Source organism: Catharus ustulatus, chromosome 3 (genome assembly GCF_009819885.2).
Source record: "Catharus ustulatus isolate bCatUst1 chromosome 3, bCatUst1.pri.v2, whole genome shotgun sequence".
In the NCBI taxonomy this organism is placed as follows: Eukaryota; Metazoa; Chordata; class Aves; order Passeriformes; family Turdidae; genus Catharus; species Catharus ustulatus.
The window spans coordinates 88,807,475-88,822,856 of NC_046223.1; the positions used below are offsets into that span (position 1 = coordinate 88,807,475).

General features: G+C 39.5%; 1 protein-coding gene across 1 annotated transcript in view; it reads right to left on the reverse strand.

The window, feature by feature from the left end:
* Positions 1–3,049: 3,049 nt before the first annotated feature.
* Positions 3,050–15,382, reverse strand: part of ADGRB3 (adhesion G protein-coupled receptor B3) — a 513,515-nt gene continuing 501,182 nt past the window's right edge. The window contains exon 29 of the mRNA XM_033054203.2: positions 3,050–5,038. Coding sequence (XP_032910094.1) covers positions 5,000–5,038 — 39 coding nt within the window. The 3' untranslated portion in view covers positions 3,050–4,999. The remainder of the gene's footprint in view (positions 5,039–15,382) is intronic.

A 15,382-nucleotide genomic window follows, 5' to 3' on the forward strand; every position in this document is an offset into this window, starting at 1 on the left:
ATATTGGCCGCACGTCCGGGTTTCCACCAAAATTTTGGTCAAATTGGTGCGGCTTGTATTCGTGAAATTACTGTACTATGGAGAAGAACTACTCTGACAGTTTGGGTGAATTTATATTGAACGCAGACATGATCTCAGTTCAATTCCTGTTTCTTTTGGACCCTTCCCAAGTAGTTGCAGGTAATTTATTTAGACTCAGGTCTTTGTGTCTGGTCCCTGTAATAGACCACTGCCCTCATGAAGGTGTTCTTCACAGAAGCAGTCAGGAAGATGAAATAGGATCCCTTAGAAAGGCCAAAAATCTAACAGAAAACTCCCCCAAGCAAGAAGCAGCAGATGATGCACTCAAATTTATTTTTCTTGTTTACCAAAAGGGAAGACATTATACATGCACATATATATATATATATATATAGGACAAAGAATTTATTGTTATTCTGTTGAATACCTTAAAAAACAACCCAAAATGCATCAAACATTTACTATTAGTCCAGTTTCATTGTCCACATTGATTGAAAAAATTAAAAAAATTGCTTTAACACACTTACATAAGAAAAGCTTACAAATACAGATCTTTTTCCTTGGGTATCATGCTTATCCTTCCAATGCAGCTTGGCCAATGCAGGCTGACAGCTTCCTACCTCCTGGAGCAGAGGGGCAGAACGTGTTGTGACAAAGCGCCAGCATCCTGCTGTCCTCAGCACGAGGAGAATGATGGTCATGGTGGGGCTTTCTTCTCCTCAGTGGTTTCCTTCTCCTGAGCTGCCAACTGCAGCCTGGCAGTGGCCCCAGCCACACACAAATGGCTATGTTTTGTCAGGCAGTGGGGGACAGGGGCTGTGTGTGTGTCCCCTCCTCCCCAGCAGAGCCATCGCCAGGGCTAGAGCTGGAGCTCGGGAGGCAGCAGTCCCTGACCCCAGCCCAGGGCTTAAACCAGCAACACTGATCAGGTTCTCCTTCCTTCTCTCTACTTTAGGTTATTCTTTTGTTAGCTTTTCACTAGTAGATTTGGAACTGAACCACAGATTTGTGATTAACTCAGGTTTTGCTGATCTAAGCTTATAGTTCTGGCCAGTCTCTTGTTTGGCAGCAGCAGTGTTTATTTCATTGTCTGATTTAAATAATGTCAAGACTTGCTTGGAAAGCATAAGCACTGCTTAGGTAGTTCAAAATATATGACAAGTGATATCCACAACATAAAAATCAAAGATTGTGTTTCTAACCTGAACAGTTCAGTTCCTGTCACTTCAAAATAAAAGTTGCTTACAGGTAATGATTATGTCCTTCCTCTAGGGGAAACTTCAGTGGAATTCAAAACTCCTCAGGAAGTTTTCATTTGACAGCTGGGTGCAATATAGGGAGTCAGGCTGGAGAGGAGGCCACTGAAATAGCTGTAGAGCTTCACCTGTGCTTGCAGCAGGTCACACAAGGAAAGGCCCTGGTTACCTTTGGGCTTTGCTGTCACAGGGCAGGAGGTGAGATACCAAGATGCTGATAAGGACACTGGGCCTGATGAGAAGCACTGGCCACTGCTGCCCCTGAGGTCTGTCCTAGGGTGACTTCAGGGACAATACACGATGGTCTTTCCAACAAGTGTTATCACCTGAGCTTACCCTCCTATTTTCTACAATAGGAATGACACAGCCCTTTATGCCATGTTAACATTCAAAATTATCTCCTTTGCCCCTTCTAGCTTAGGAAAAAACCCTTAGTTCCGTATAGAGGCTTTGCTTTCTTCTATCCTCAAGATTTTCGGTGTAATTATATGTATCTTAAATTGCTTCTCCTGGAAACTTAATTGACCTGGAAACTGTGTTCTGAAGAGAGGTGCTTGATTAACTGCTTCCAAATAATGAAAATCAAATAATTTTAAGATTTGTCTGCTTCATGGCAGAGAAAGACCTAGCTAGGTTTCTTTCTTTGTATATTTCATGTTGAATGTCAGACACTCATCCAGGATGCAGAACACTTGGTTCTACTCTCTCAAGGAAAAGGATTTCAATTCCATCTATTCCGAGTCCCATCTCCTTAGAGAATATCTCACTGCTGGACTGTTGGGGGCTGAGAAAAGGAATTCAATTCTCTGCCCTAGAAATTCTGTCACTGACATAAGTACTCAAATCCTTGTGCCTCCAAGTGTGGCATAGCTGTGTATTCTACCTGGTTTTCACAGCTCTCTCTCTCTCTCTCTCTATGTGGGAGAAAGCCTAGCTTTGAATTCTGCACCTGGGTGAATAATATTTTTATAGAACATTCATCATTAAATTAATAGAGAGACCTATAGACACATACAGAGGTCTTTATTTTTTGTATGCTTATTGGAAATATGCAATAAACATCAGAAATCACAAACCTGAATCAATGGAAATCAGTCATAGGGATATATATATGGTGTGTAAAAGAACCTCCATCCATTTTTCTTTATCTACATCATATTAAAGTCCATGTAGAAAGTACAGGTATTTTGGTATAGTCTTCAATCAACAGTTTTATGTGACCAAATATAAAGGAATTAAACTGAAAAAAGACTATTTAATTTATTGATTTATCTTCATTTAAAATCTTGCTAGAGCAGATTAGTCACTGTGGTAAGTGGTAGAATGTTCTGAGCCCCTGAATTCTGCATTTTGGGTGAAAAAAAATACACTGATGGTAAAAAAAATCAGTGGAACCTGAACAATCAAATGAGATTTAATAACAAAACTTGCTCATTTTCCTGTACAAATAGTTCTATTGACTTTTGCAAAACTACTATGAAGTGAAACTAGTAATTATAGCTGTCAATTTCTAAAGGATTAATCTCTTTCTGCAACAGAGAGCTGTCCTTTCTTCTCCTGTGAAATAAAGTTAAATAACATCCATTTCCAATAGGTTGATTTTTCTGCAAAGGATTATTTCTGACTTACTTGTACTCTTAGAAGTGTATTGTAATAATAAGGGTAGGTTTAAGCAAGATATTAGGAAGAAATTCTTTACTGGGAGGAGGGTGGGGCACTAGAACAGGTTGCCCAAAGCAGTTGTGGATGCCTCATCCCTGAAGGTGTTCAAGGCCAGGTTGGATGGGGCTTTGAGCAGCCCAGTCTAGTGGAAGTGTCCCTGCCCATAGTGGAGGGGTTGGGACTGGACAGTCTGTAAGGTCCCTTCCCACCCACAACATTCTGTCGTGCTCTGTTCACAGTGCTGATGCTCTGGGCTCACACACTGACGGTCTGTCCCAGCTTCTTAAGATAGCACCATGACAGATGTCTGAGCTCTGTAAGACTGTCCCCTTGCAAATGCTATTTCTGTCCCTTGTTGCTTACAACTATTCCATAACTATCTCTTTTGTGCTTTTGAACCTCTATTGTTAAAGAAAGGAGAAACAAATGAACCAGACAACTACAAACCCTGATGCCTGGATTCAACAGTGTGCCACACTTTAGGAGTAATTCTGATGAAAACCATAATTGAAAAGTTGGAGGTGAAAAGGGGTAAAATCAAAATTATGCAGATTAGGCAGCAGTAGGGTCTGTGTTGGGTCTCCTGTGAGGAGAGACTGGAGCTGCTGGGCACAACTAAGCCTGCAGCTGAGGTGCTGATGCCTTGAAGAAAACATATTTAAGAAAGGGCAAAAGGTGTCCCAGGGAAAGGAGGAGGGGACATAAAGTCAGAGGAAGAGGAGGTGCTCCATGGCAGAACAGTTATCCAGGCTGCAGCCCGTTGCCAAAGCAGATGAATATGGCCTAAAGCAGCTGCAACCCATGCAAAGTCCACACTGGAGCAGAGGAAAGAGTGACAAGGAAGGAGTAGCTAAGAGGAGCTGTTGGGGTCTGACCCCAAACATCATTCCCTATCCCCCTGGGTGGCTTAGGGTGAAGGAAAGGTGAAAAAATTGAGAGGGAAGGAGGTAACTGTAGGTGTGGAGTCAGCCTGGAAATTGGGGGCAGTGGGGTACAGGAAGGGTGTTTTTTTAATGTCCTTTTTTTTTCCCCCATCCCACTGACTGGAGGGGAAACAGGAGGATGAGAAGCTGGGTGCAGGTTTGGCTTAGCCAAGGCTAATTCCCCACACAGATTAATCTTATACCTTCTTTAACTTTCTTACCTTTAGTACTGGAGTCAGAACTTAAAGTCCTGCAAAAACTCTATTAATTTTACTTCTCCATCAGTTTGTCATGACTGTGTGTGCAAATCCAGTTTGTATTCTGAGCAGCAAGGGAAGAGGTTACTGAGATTTTTTTTCACAGAATCATAGGATATCTGAGGTTGAAGGGACCTCTGGAGGTCATCTGGTCCAACATCTCTGCTCAAGCAGCTTTTCCTAGAGTTACTTGCCCAGATTTGTATGCAGACAACTTTTGAACATCTCGAAGGATGAGGAGCTGCCACAACCTCACTGGGCAACCTGCTGGGTCACTCTCACAGGACAACTTTTTCCTTATGTCCAGACAGTACCTCCTGTGTTTCAGTTTGTGCCTATTGCCTCTGTCTCTGGCATCACAGAAAAGAGCCTGGTTCATCTTCTGTACACACCCCCTTCAGGCATTCATATTCATTGATGAGATTCCCTGCTGAGGCTCCTGTTCTCCAGCCTGGGCACGCACAGCTCTGTGCTTTTCCTCACAAAGCAGGTGCTCCAGTCCCTTCATTATCTTTACAACCCTTTGCTAGACTTTCTATTGTATCTCTCGCATGGAGGGCAGCCCACAACTGGACACAGCATCTCAGGTATTGCATCACCTCTGCTGGGTGGAGCGAAAGGATTGCCTCCAAGGACCAGCTGGCAGCACTCCTCCTAATGCCTCTCAGATGCTTCCAGCCTTCTTTGCCACAAGGGTGCATTGCTGGCTTGTCCTCAGTGTCCACCATGTCCTCCAGAGCCTTTTCTGCGAGGTGGTTTTCCTGCTGGTGGTTCCTCAGCATACATTGGTACCTGGGATTGTTTCTTTCCAGCTGGAGGATTTTGTGTCTCCCTTTGTTCTTTATGTGATGATCTCTGTCAGCCCATTTCTCCTGCCTGTTTAGCTCCTTCTAGATGGCATCACAAACTTATGGCACTTCTTTTAGAGAAAAAAAAGAGAATCAAAGCTGTTGGAGCATTCAAAGTAGGCAGTTTTCACTGGAGAGGGAATTCTACACCAGCCACAAATGGCACAAATCCCATTTGAAATTCAGTTCGGTAAGGTTTAGAAAGTTTTGTTAGGAATTTGTTTTGCCTTTGGAGTAACAAAGTAGTTTTTGTTCATGCTGGTTATCATAAGAATAAAATGTTCATCTGGCAAAGGGTCTATATCACAATTTGCCCAATTGAGTCAGGGAGCTAAATGAGAAACTCAAACCTTAATGTTACAGAAATGCAGCCAGGAAAAATGTAGACCTGAACCACACCTGGTGTGAGTTGCATACTAAGTATACTGAAACACAAGTCACCTTGTCTTCTAGAATAAGCTGGCAATTTTAGTTAAAGACAAATAAAACCAATATATTTGTGTTTGATTTTGTAAGAATTGTTTGATATGGGAAATTGCAAGGGGAATATTGACATGGCAACACATTAACGTGTTGACACCAGCTTGGTGAAGACAATTTCCATAATTAATCATATAATTCTTAAATTAACACATTTGGTAGACAAATTAAAATGAAAAACTATGAAAAAGATAGTGATTTTAAGGAGTTTTTCTATCATTAGTGCTCCTGGACATTGTGAATTCTTTCTGCTAGAACATGTTAAGGTAAAATAGGTAGCCACATCTAGACACTGAGCAGTAAATTAGGTTCTTAGGTTCCTGCAGTGTTTGCAATAACTTTATTCTGCACTGTCAGTGACAAATCCATCTGGTGTAATTGATGTTTTGTGAGCCCTGTCTAACCCCATTCTAGTTGGAGCACAGCAGAGGAAGAGTCTCCCCCTAATGCGAAGGAGCATCCTAGGTCTTGTAAGTGAATCTGCACAGCCAAAGAGCTACAAGGTGTTGACAGATTGGATGTGGAGGCAGCTCTGAGGGGCTGAACAGTGTAGAGGTGACTTGATCCAATCAAGCTCCTTGTTTAGGAAATTGAATGCTGCCTTAAAGGGGTGGAATGCTTGCAGGATGGACAAGTACTGTGTACTAGATAACTCTACTAACAAAGATAAATTAAAATCCTGCATAGTCATGGTTTGTGCTGATTTTGTTTTCAGAGGCAATATCGAGGTAGTTTAGCTGAGCCCTTTGTTGATGTTGACAGGATGCTTGCAAAGAATAGTTATTTCTGCTTTAACACATTCAGACCAAAGTTTCATGTGGTGAGTTAGAAATATATGGAAGAAACATGATAATCTACAGTGGTGAAAGTAGTATCATAGATCTATACACTAGGAGTGATATTTCTGGACTTACAAGCCAAATTCAGAAATGATCTGCTGAAGTATTAGTGGGGGAATTTTTATCTTCATTATATGCTCTAGTATATGATCTGTATCTCCTAGGCTAGGTATATTGCAACCTTGTTTCATGCCATTTTTTAAATTGGATCACTGCTTGAACTAGAGTTTTAGAATTTACTTGTTCAGAGTCTAGCAGAATGGTGTGAGACAATCAAAGCAGAATAGCATTAATTTAAAGAATGGTCCTGGAGTTTCTTGTGTTCTTCTTTAGCATGGGAACATATACACCAGCAGAGATAACTTTGTTATTACATGTAGTGAGCCAAATTTAAAAGGTCAGGTTTAAAGGTTGCAGTGTAAATTAATCAGATTCTGTAGGAGTAGAGAAGAAATCAATGTAATAGCAGCTCAGTCTCTCTTGCACCCATTTGCATTCACCTCTCTTTTAAGCTCGGTGAAGATGGATTTTAATGAACCATGCACTCTGGTTTTAAAACACTAATGTAAACTCTTCCAGGTTTGATTAGCAGCGACAGCAAGGTATTAATTTTTAAATGGGATGTTCTGTGTGAGGAAGATTTCTGCCAAAGTGTAAAGTCCTACTTAAGATGGAAATCTAAACAAGGTGCCAAAGGAAAAAATGAAATAGAATTGTCAGCTAAATTTTACTAGACAAGATTATATAATGAAGACTGTAATATTACATTACAGTGGAGTTCTACGCTAGGAATTACTAATAAAATGCTAAAACATTTATTAGGCTCAATTATGCATATCTGAAACCATTTTGTGGAGCTCTTCATTTGGCCATAGCATTTAAATGAGTAAGATTGAATGGATGCATTAACTCCCTTGTCCACTTCCCAAACCTTTATTCCATCATTAGGTTTGCTAAACTGAACTCTTCTGTGCTTCTACAAGCCTCCTCTCAGAGGATAGATTCAGAGTTGGATATGGGCACCTCTCAGTCTGCACAAGGGCTTAGACAGCATCAGCAGTGGCAGCATGCCACACGTTGGCTCTGCCCATGCTTTGTCTTGTGGTGCTGCTGGTTCCTCACAGGCTGTTTGCTCTGAGTCATTGTACAGTTTAAGAAATGGATGGCTGTTTAAAGCTCATTTGAAATTTAATGGCCACCATGACAGGGATGAATCTAAAGCAAATGGTAAGTTCTTGAGTGTACAGAGGGTCATATTGAGAAAGGGATTCAGTGTTTTGACAGAAAATGAATTTTTCCTCACACCTAGACAATCACATCTTGCAGTTTAAAGTTTGACCTTGTTTCAATTGTGATAAAGAATTTTCATGTTGGTTCTTTTATGAAGATCACTATGTCCGATTCAGTTTAAAACTTCCTTAACAGTTTATAATTTGGAGCCATCTGTCAGTGGCCTGGTAATGCATAATGACTATTTTCTGTTCTCAGGCATTAATACATTACTCTGAAGCATCTTTCTCCGAAGCCATATAAGTCATTATAATTTACCCTACATCCATTATGCTTTAATTACCTTATCATCTGTGCAGATTATGGTTCAGTATTAAAAATAAAAGGGAGATTCACGATGTTTGTCAGAAGCAAGTGCCCTTTTTGCATCTTCACCTGCTGTTTATGTTTGCTACAAATTAGGCTGAGGTTCATAATTGGAAAAATGAAAGAGGTTGTGTGGACTGAAAATCAATTTGGTACACAGAAACACATGGCACAAAGAATGCTTTCTTATGACACATTTTTGGGTTTTGCCTTTTTGTGTTCTTGCAATAATTTGTACTAATTATAACTAAAATATCTCTCCCTTACATGCACATGAGGCTGGCAATTAGACATGACCTCCAAACCCAGAAATTTGTAAGAAACAAGTTAGAATTAGAATGATGCATCCAGGTCTGTATTGTCCTGGAGCAAAGGCAGCGTTCTTTCTCCACTATGCAGAAGCAGAGTTCCAATTTAGAGCAAAGGAATTGGCTCTTCTAGTTATATGCTGTCCATTTATATCATCAGAGAACATGTTTTAAACCCCCTTTTGGCTGAATTTAAGCCAGATCCTTAGCTGGATAAATTGCCTTATCTCTGAATCCAGCGGTGTTGTGTTCATGTACCAGCTGAAGGTCTTGATGGATTATGAGTTATTGAAAGTATCTGATTACCTTCCCTGTTTCCTCATTCTCCTGTTCTCATCTTTGCTTGGGAAAGCATCTCATCCCAAAGATTTAGGCTATGTCCTTATCAGGTCGAAGAGTCAAGACCAACAGCATTTTAGTGCAAGGTCGTAGCAAAATTCCTGCCATGTAATTTTGAATCATGCATTAAAATATGCCCTAAGGACCTTGAAATAAAAAACCACACTTCTGAGACAATATTGGTATAGGAGGTAATATGAAATCTGTTCATTAATTGGAGGCCTCCAAGTCCAGATAAGGAAAAGTGCCTGCCCCATATAGGGCGAATATAGCTTTATAAGTTTAGGAAATTAGCATAATTGAAAAGAATTCCCAATTAGAAGCTCAAGTAATGAGGTAATTCCTGCTTCTGGTTCCATCTCTTCTGGAATGCCCCCTTTCTTGCTATTAGCTGTACTAGCTGTTCTTTGTTTATGAGAAAATATCTTGAGAAGCTGGTTTTAACCTTGGTCCTCAGAGGAGGCAAGACAGAAGAGGAGCCTTTGGAATTTGTTTTGTCCCTCTGCCTGTCAGGGTAGGAAAACTACTGGAGTTAGCCAGGAACTATATAAATATACAACAGTAATCTACAGAGCTACGAATATGTATGAAGGAAATATAAAAGCAAAAATCATTTTGGTATCACTATCAAGAAACAAAGAAGGATCTGCAGAAGTATATTCTTTACTACCTTATTTAGAAAACTAAGTCAATTAAAGCAACTACAGTAATACAGATAAAATTTTTAATTTTTTTTTTTTTTGCTTTGGGCAGTGGCAGACAGTACCAAAATTATGGTGTGTTATTCAGGACAATGCTCTGTTTGTTCAGCCTCATCAATAGTTTTCACTCAAATTTAGTTGATGGGGTAGAGATGTGCAAGAAATATGATAATGTCAAGAAGTGAAATTATTCTTTTCCCTGTAACATATGGAAGCAGCCTTTGACCTCCCAAGTCCTACACTTGAGAGGATGGAGAGGTGTTAATACTAAAATCTTGCCTGTTCCACATGCTGCTCACTTCATGCTGTGACTGTAACTGCTTTACAGGACATGCCCACTGTGTCATTGCTCACCACATTGTTGCATCTTCACCATTCTAGTCCTGTATGTTTTGACTGCTGGTTTTTTTGGTTTTTTGTTTTTTTATTCTGTCACATCAGTTCTGGTGGATTGTAGGGGCTAGATGTATCTTGATGCAAATGGGAGACAGGAAGGCCACAATCATGTCCTTTTAGACAGACACCTTGTCAAAAAAGGATTGAGGCAGGCCTGTGACATAAATCAATTTTGATTGCCAATAGAATATTTTGGAGAAGAGTAGGATTGCTTGTAGATTTTGTGAGAAATCCTACAGATGTGCATAATGACATATTTCTGATAACATTCTTGGCTACAATGCTGTTACTGTCATAAAATAATAGATTTGTAAGTACTTCAAGGTCTGAGGGCCATGTTACATGGATGAAACAGTTCCTTTGACTGTAATGATTGGAATAGTTTCATAGTCAAAAGAAATCATACTTGATAGCCTTTACTAGACTACCTAGAGTGCTTCATATTGTCATGTAAAATTGAATTTTTCTTGTAAAGATATATGGTGAGGAGAAGTATCATATGATAGGCCAGTAGCTGGAGTTATGCACTAACTTCAGACCTGCTGTACTACTGTGTCAGTTTTTCGGTTAAAATAGCAAATGTATTTGCTTAATTAAAGATTGAAGTTTGTACATACTATGGTAATGAGACATAAATGTTCTTAAAATTAGGTATTCCCCGCTATTCAAGATTATATGTATAGAGTAAACTTCTGAAGTGCAGTAAAGGCAAATCCAAATTGGCACTGCAAGAGCCAGCTGGGATCTAGAAACCCTGTCTCTCCTTTTTTGCACAATGCACATGCAAGCTGCGACTGCCTGTTGATTTGGATAAAGTGTCACATGACTTATTCTATCTTCAGCTCTTGGTTGGATGTCCATATTATATTTAAATTGTACCATATAGGATGACAGCCTTGTTCTTCCTTGGTGTGCAGAGATCTTTACATCACCCTTTACAAATGAAAGCAAGTGAAATGTTTTTTTTTTTTTAATTGAGTAGTGTTAGCCCGATGTGGATTACAAGGGAATAGATTCCAATCTCTATTAAAATGAAAAAATGCTTCTAGCTTTATCCCATTATATATATATATATCTGACTTTGATTTATATTATTTTTGAGGTATTTATGAGGTACAATGAGATGGGTCATATTGAATATTCAGAAAAAATTGTATTTTTCCTTGGATTATATTTCTCTGTATTGGATATTGGATTTTGCAGATACACTTTAGGTGAGGGACCTGTTACTGTGTGCCAGTTTGAAAGAAAGTAGACTTTAAGGAGTACTATAATAAACAGACCCAAAAAATTGTTGTAAGGGACCGAGTAACTGGCGAACAAACAGTTGTTGGAATAATAAACATATAATTAGTATAAATTAAAATTCATAATATTCCATGATAGTTCTAAAAGACCATATTCTGAGGAAAAATGAGTAAAATGAGAAGGTAAATTAATGACTAGTTGCTTGGCAAGATTAAATAAATTAACGATAAAGAATGGAAACACAACTTTTATCAATCTGACTTAGCCCTATCTCTTCTTACACAGATAAATAACCACAAAACCTCCCCCACAAACTTCCCTTTTAAAATCTTCACCAGTATCAAGAACTTGCTTCACCAATAACTTTGTGAGACTGAGTGTCCTAAACACTCAGAAAACACTGTGCTGGAGATAATAAAATAGTGACTCAATGCTTTGGCACATTCCTGAAAATGTGAACAGTTGGGACTCCAGCTATCAGCAACAGATGGGGAGTGCTCAAGCTTTGAATGTTCAGTAGGAGACCACAGTAATTCTGTAACCATGCCAAGGAAAACATCAAACTCTAAGAAACAATTATTAGATTTGTGGTCTTGTAGGCTCTTTAATCCTCAAACTTAATATTCAATGCTTTCCTTCATGTCCACCTGATTTTTGGGCCTTCATGATCTTTTCTTATGAAAAGCAGTGGCAAAACTCACACCAGATGAGAAGTACCTCTCATTTTCCTACATCCTTTAAGACTGTCAGCTTATGCTGTCTTGTTTGGAGATTGGCTGAGAACATTTCATGTGGAAGTTGTAAAGTGTATGGACAGCTTATTATTGACAATATTAAAATCATTTTACAGGGCTGGCGATACTTTTCTCACAGCACGGTTTATTAATGTCGCCAGCAGTTTCATTTCTAATTTGCCCATTTCTACCAAGCTGTGTGCTGAACATCCAATCTCTGTATTGGGCCAGAAGAACGGGTAACAATGTGGAAAAAACTGCAGCGATTTTGATGTTCTACCGACACTCAGCTTTCTATCACCATGCCAACCTAAGACACTAAACACTGAGGCCGTCATCCAGGGATGGTGGAGGCACATTTGACAGCTGGCCAGGTAGGGACCATACTGTGCTTATGCTAGCAACCTGGATAAAGCATTGGTCAGGGAGGAGAGGCTGAGATGGCACTTTTGACACCTTTTAGACAAGACTTGTGATTTCATGTTGCATGTGGCTGCAACACTGAATCCTTATTTTCTTTGGATAATCATTTTGCAGCACCCAGGGTAGGATTTTGTGGGCCTTATTCTGTTTTCTGTGTGTAGACCTTGCCCCTGAGCCATCAACCATTGAATCAACATTTTCAAGGCTTCATTAGCCCTGGAGGTGTAACTACAAGTTTAACTTTTTCAAAACATAAACAGCTATGACAGGTGCAGCTCACCCATGAAGTAGAGCCTTGCAGTGCAGCTTCTTTCAAGGCTACCCAAACTGTTTGGTGGTTTCCAGATGATTGCAAGATATCAGTTTTCACTAACAGAACACACACTATGTGTGAGTAGTCAACTGGAAATTAGAAAGGCGGGATTCAGCCCAGGTTATTGGAAACCTAATCAGTACAGACAACAAAGTTTAAAATGCAATTTATCTAACCAAATCCAGATGTCTAAGTGATTTGAACTAATCCTGAGTCCTCACCGACTCTACTGGATAGATCTTCCTTGACCACAGTAGGAATTTGGACGTGTTGTGTATTTGTAGACACTTGTGTACACATGTAAAGGTAGGTGTTTTACTCTGATGTCTAATCACACTTTGTCTTTCTGGGTCATGTACTGTTAGAGTACAGAGAGTAGGACAGAGATAAACTTTTACTGAAAAACTAAAGCCTTTTAAGCTAGAATTATTTTTCCTAAGCTTATATTTCAGTTTCAGATTTAGAATATACTGTGTCCTGTGAAATTCCATGTTTTGTAAAGACATCCCCTTTAGTGGGTACCATAAGAAGACCAAGCAAAAGTAGTATTTCTGACTAATTGTTTAACTGTTTATGTTTGTATTCTTTATCTTGGAAAATTCTGAATTTAAGCTTAGAGTAAGAAATCGTTCATTTCAACTTGTGAAATTAACAGCAAAAATAAGACTGCATTTGGGAAGTGCGTATGTATGCATAGCTAAATCTATACCTTTATGTAATTAGGCATAGCTTTCTAATAACTAATCATTGGTGGTTTTTTCCCAAGTGGTATTTTGGAAAAATATATTAGACTGACTTGTCACAATATAGAGAACAATAACTTTTCTGTGAGTCTCATCAGTTTGTTGGTTAAGTGCTCCAGCTGTCAGGAACCTGAATGGACTCAGCTCCAAAATCTACCATAACACACTGTAGTGTGCATTCTGGATATTGTGTTCCCCTTGTGGTGGGCAGAGGGAGCACTACAAGCTATATCTGCCTCCATGGCAGCTTAGTCCCTTCCTGCAGAGGGATGTGCAGAGAGCTGAAATGGTCTTTCCCTTGAAGAGCATGTGATAAATAGTCATGACAGCAGTCAAAGGAAGGAAGATATTTTTAACTTTTGTTCAGGCACACAGCTTAAGTAATCTTGTGCAAGACAACGGAGAAAATCTGTGGTGGAACAGGAAAATTACTTTTGATACCCTGAGTCACAGCTCAAGGCCTTGCCAAGAACATGCTTTCCCTTTAGGGAAAGTTTCCTCTTTTTCCATAAGAATATATGTCCTGTAAAAGTAGGATGATGTCAGTTCCCTGTTGCTTTTTAATATTCCTGCTATTATGCTACTGCTGGTCAGACAAAGAATTTCAAATAAATAAAACCACCTCCACATGTCAGTAATGTAGTCTTTTATTAACCATACTGAAGGTAATTATTTTAAATTAAATCTGAGGTGGTGCATTTTTCTAGCTTTTCAGGTTTGTGAAAGAAAAAACATTAATTCCAGCATAGAAAATAAGTTAGTAAAGGATAAAAATTATCTGAAACCTATGTATTCTACAAGGAATGAAAAAAAATAATTTGCCAGTCTGTTAATGAGGCTGTGGGAGGTGAAAAATATCAATAAAGAGTCCAAAAGAGCTGATCTAAGCAATGATCTAATGAGCTCCTAGTTCATAGCATGAAGTTTTTTCTTTTAAAGGGACATAGTCAAATAAATAATCTTAGGCACAATCTTGTTTTACGGTCATTCTGATTTTGTGGAAATGTCCCTAGTTGTGCAAGCAGCTCTTTTGTTCCTAAAATATTTTACTTTAGGAGAAATTTGATAAAATGGAAACTGCTTATAGGCTGTTATGTCCTTATTTCCCCCCAGTATTTTTGCAGGAGCCAAGTAGTCTTTCCATATGCTTCCCTAACTCTGCCCAATTAATCTTAGTAATTTTCTTGTGATGAAACCAAATCAATTGCTTGCAATCAACTGGGAATTAAATCCAATTCAAATTTCAGTAATTTAAGTGGATCTCCTTCTGAAGTTTGGCTAATAAATAAAGAGAGGAGCATTTCATCCAGATCCAGTTAGGTCCCCAAACCTTCTTGTTTCAGAAATATAATTATAAGATTGGTGATTATATTTTGATTTTCCTTTGTTTAGGGATTGTTACTGTGATATCTGCCTAATGCCTTGAGCTAAAGTTCCACTTCCTTTCCCTAATCCTTTCCCTACATCTCTCCTTTTCCCTCTTCCTCTCTCTCTTTCTTCCTCTCTTCCTCTCTCCCTCTCTCCTTCCCTCTCTTTTCTTCCTCACCCTCTCTTGTATAGCCAGTGCTTCCAAAGACCAGAATCCTATTTTGCAACAAAGGGAGGGGACAAAATAAAGTGACCTTAGAGAAAATATTGATTCCATTTCAGTTTACTGCATAAAAAAGGAATTATTATTCCTGAAATCAGCTGCTGGTACTTCCATATGCAGCTCTGTCTGCTTCCAACATCACTGCCTTATGAAAATCAGTCTGGTGCTACTTGCACACTGCCCAGTCCACAGAGTGAGTATAAGTGAGCAGCAAAAATGGCTCAGCTTCTCTTGGGGAAGGTCAGCTCCATGCTGAAAAGGAAGGAAGCAAGGAAGAACTTCTTCTTGTCCAACCAAAAGTGAGAGGTTTCTGGAAAGGAAGTAAGAAGCAAGAAGCTGGTTGGAGCTCTGTCACAGCTGAAGGAGGAGCAGTGCAAATGCAGTTCCCACATCTGTGGCAAGGCAGAATGGAAGTGATGCCACCTGAACCTTACTTGGTCTCAGCAACACCTATACCCTGCAGGCCCAAAGGTGCTCCCAGAGGTGCTCAGAGTCCAGGGGGATGGCTGAGACATGTTTTGAGTGAGAACATGAGTCCCATTTACATGAAGGGATTTAATGCACATGGTTGGTGCCCTTTCTTACACTGACAAGCTGCACCCACAGAGGCAAATAGGACATGCAGATGGTTGTCTTGAGCTACCCTAACAGATCAGCAGAAACCTGCAGAGCTTTCCTGGCAGGAATATACATAATATACCAAC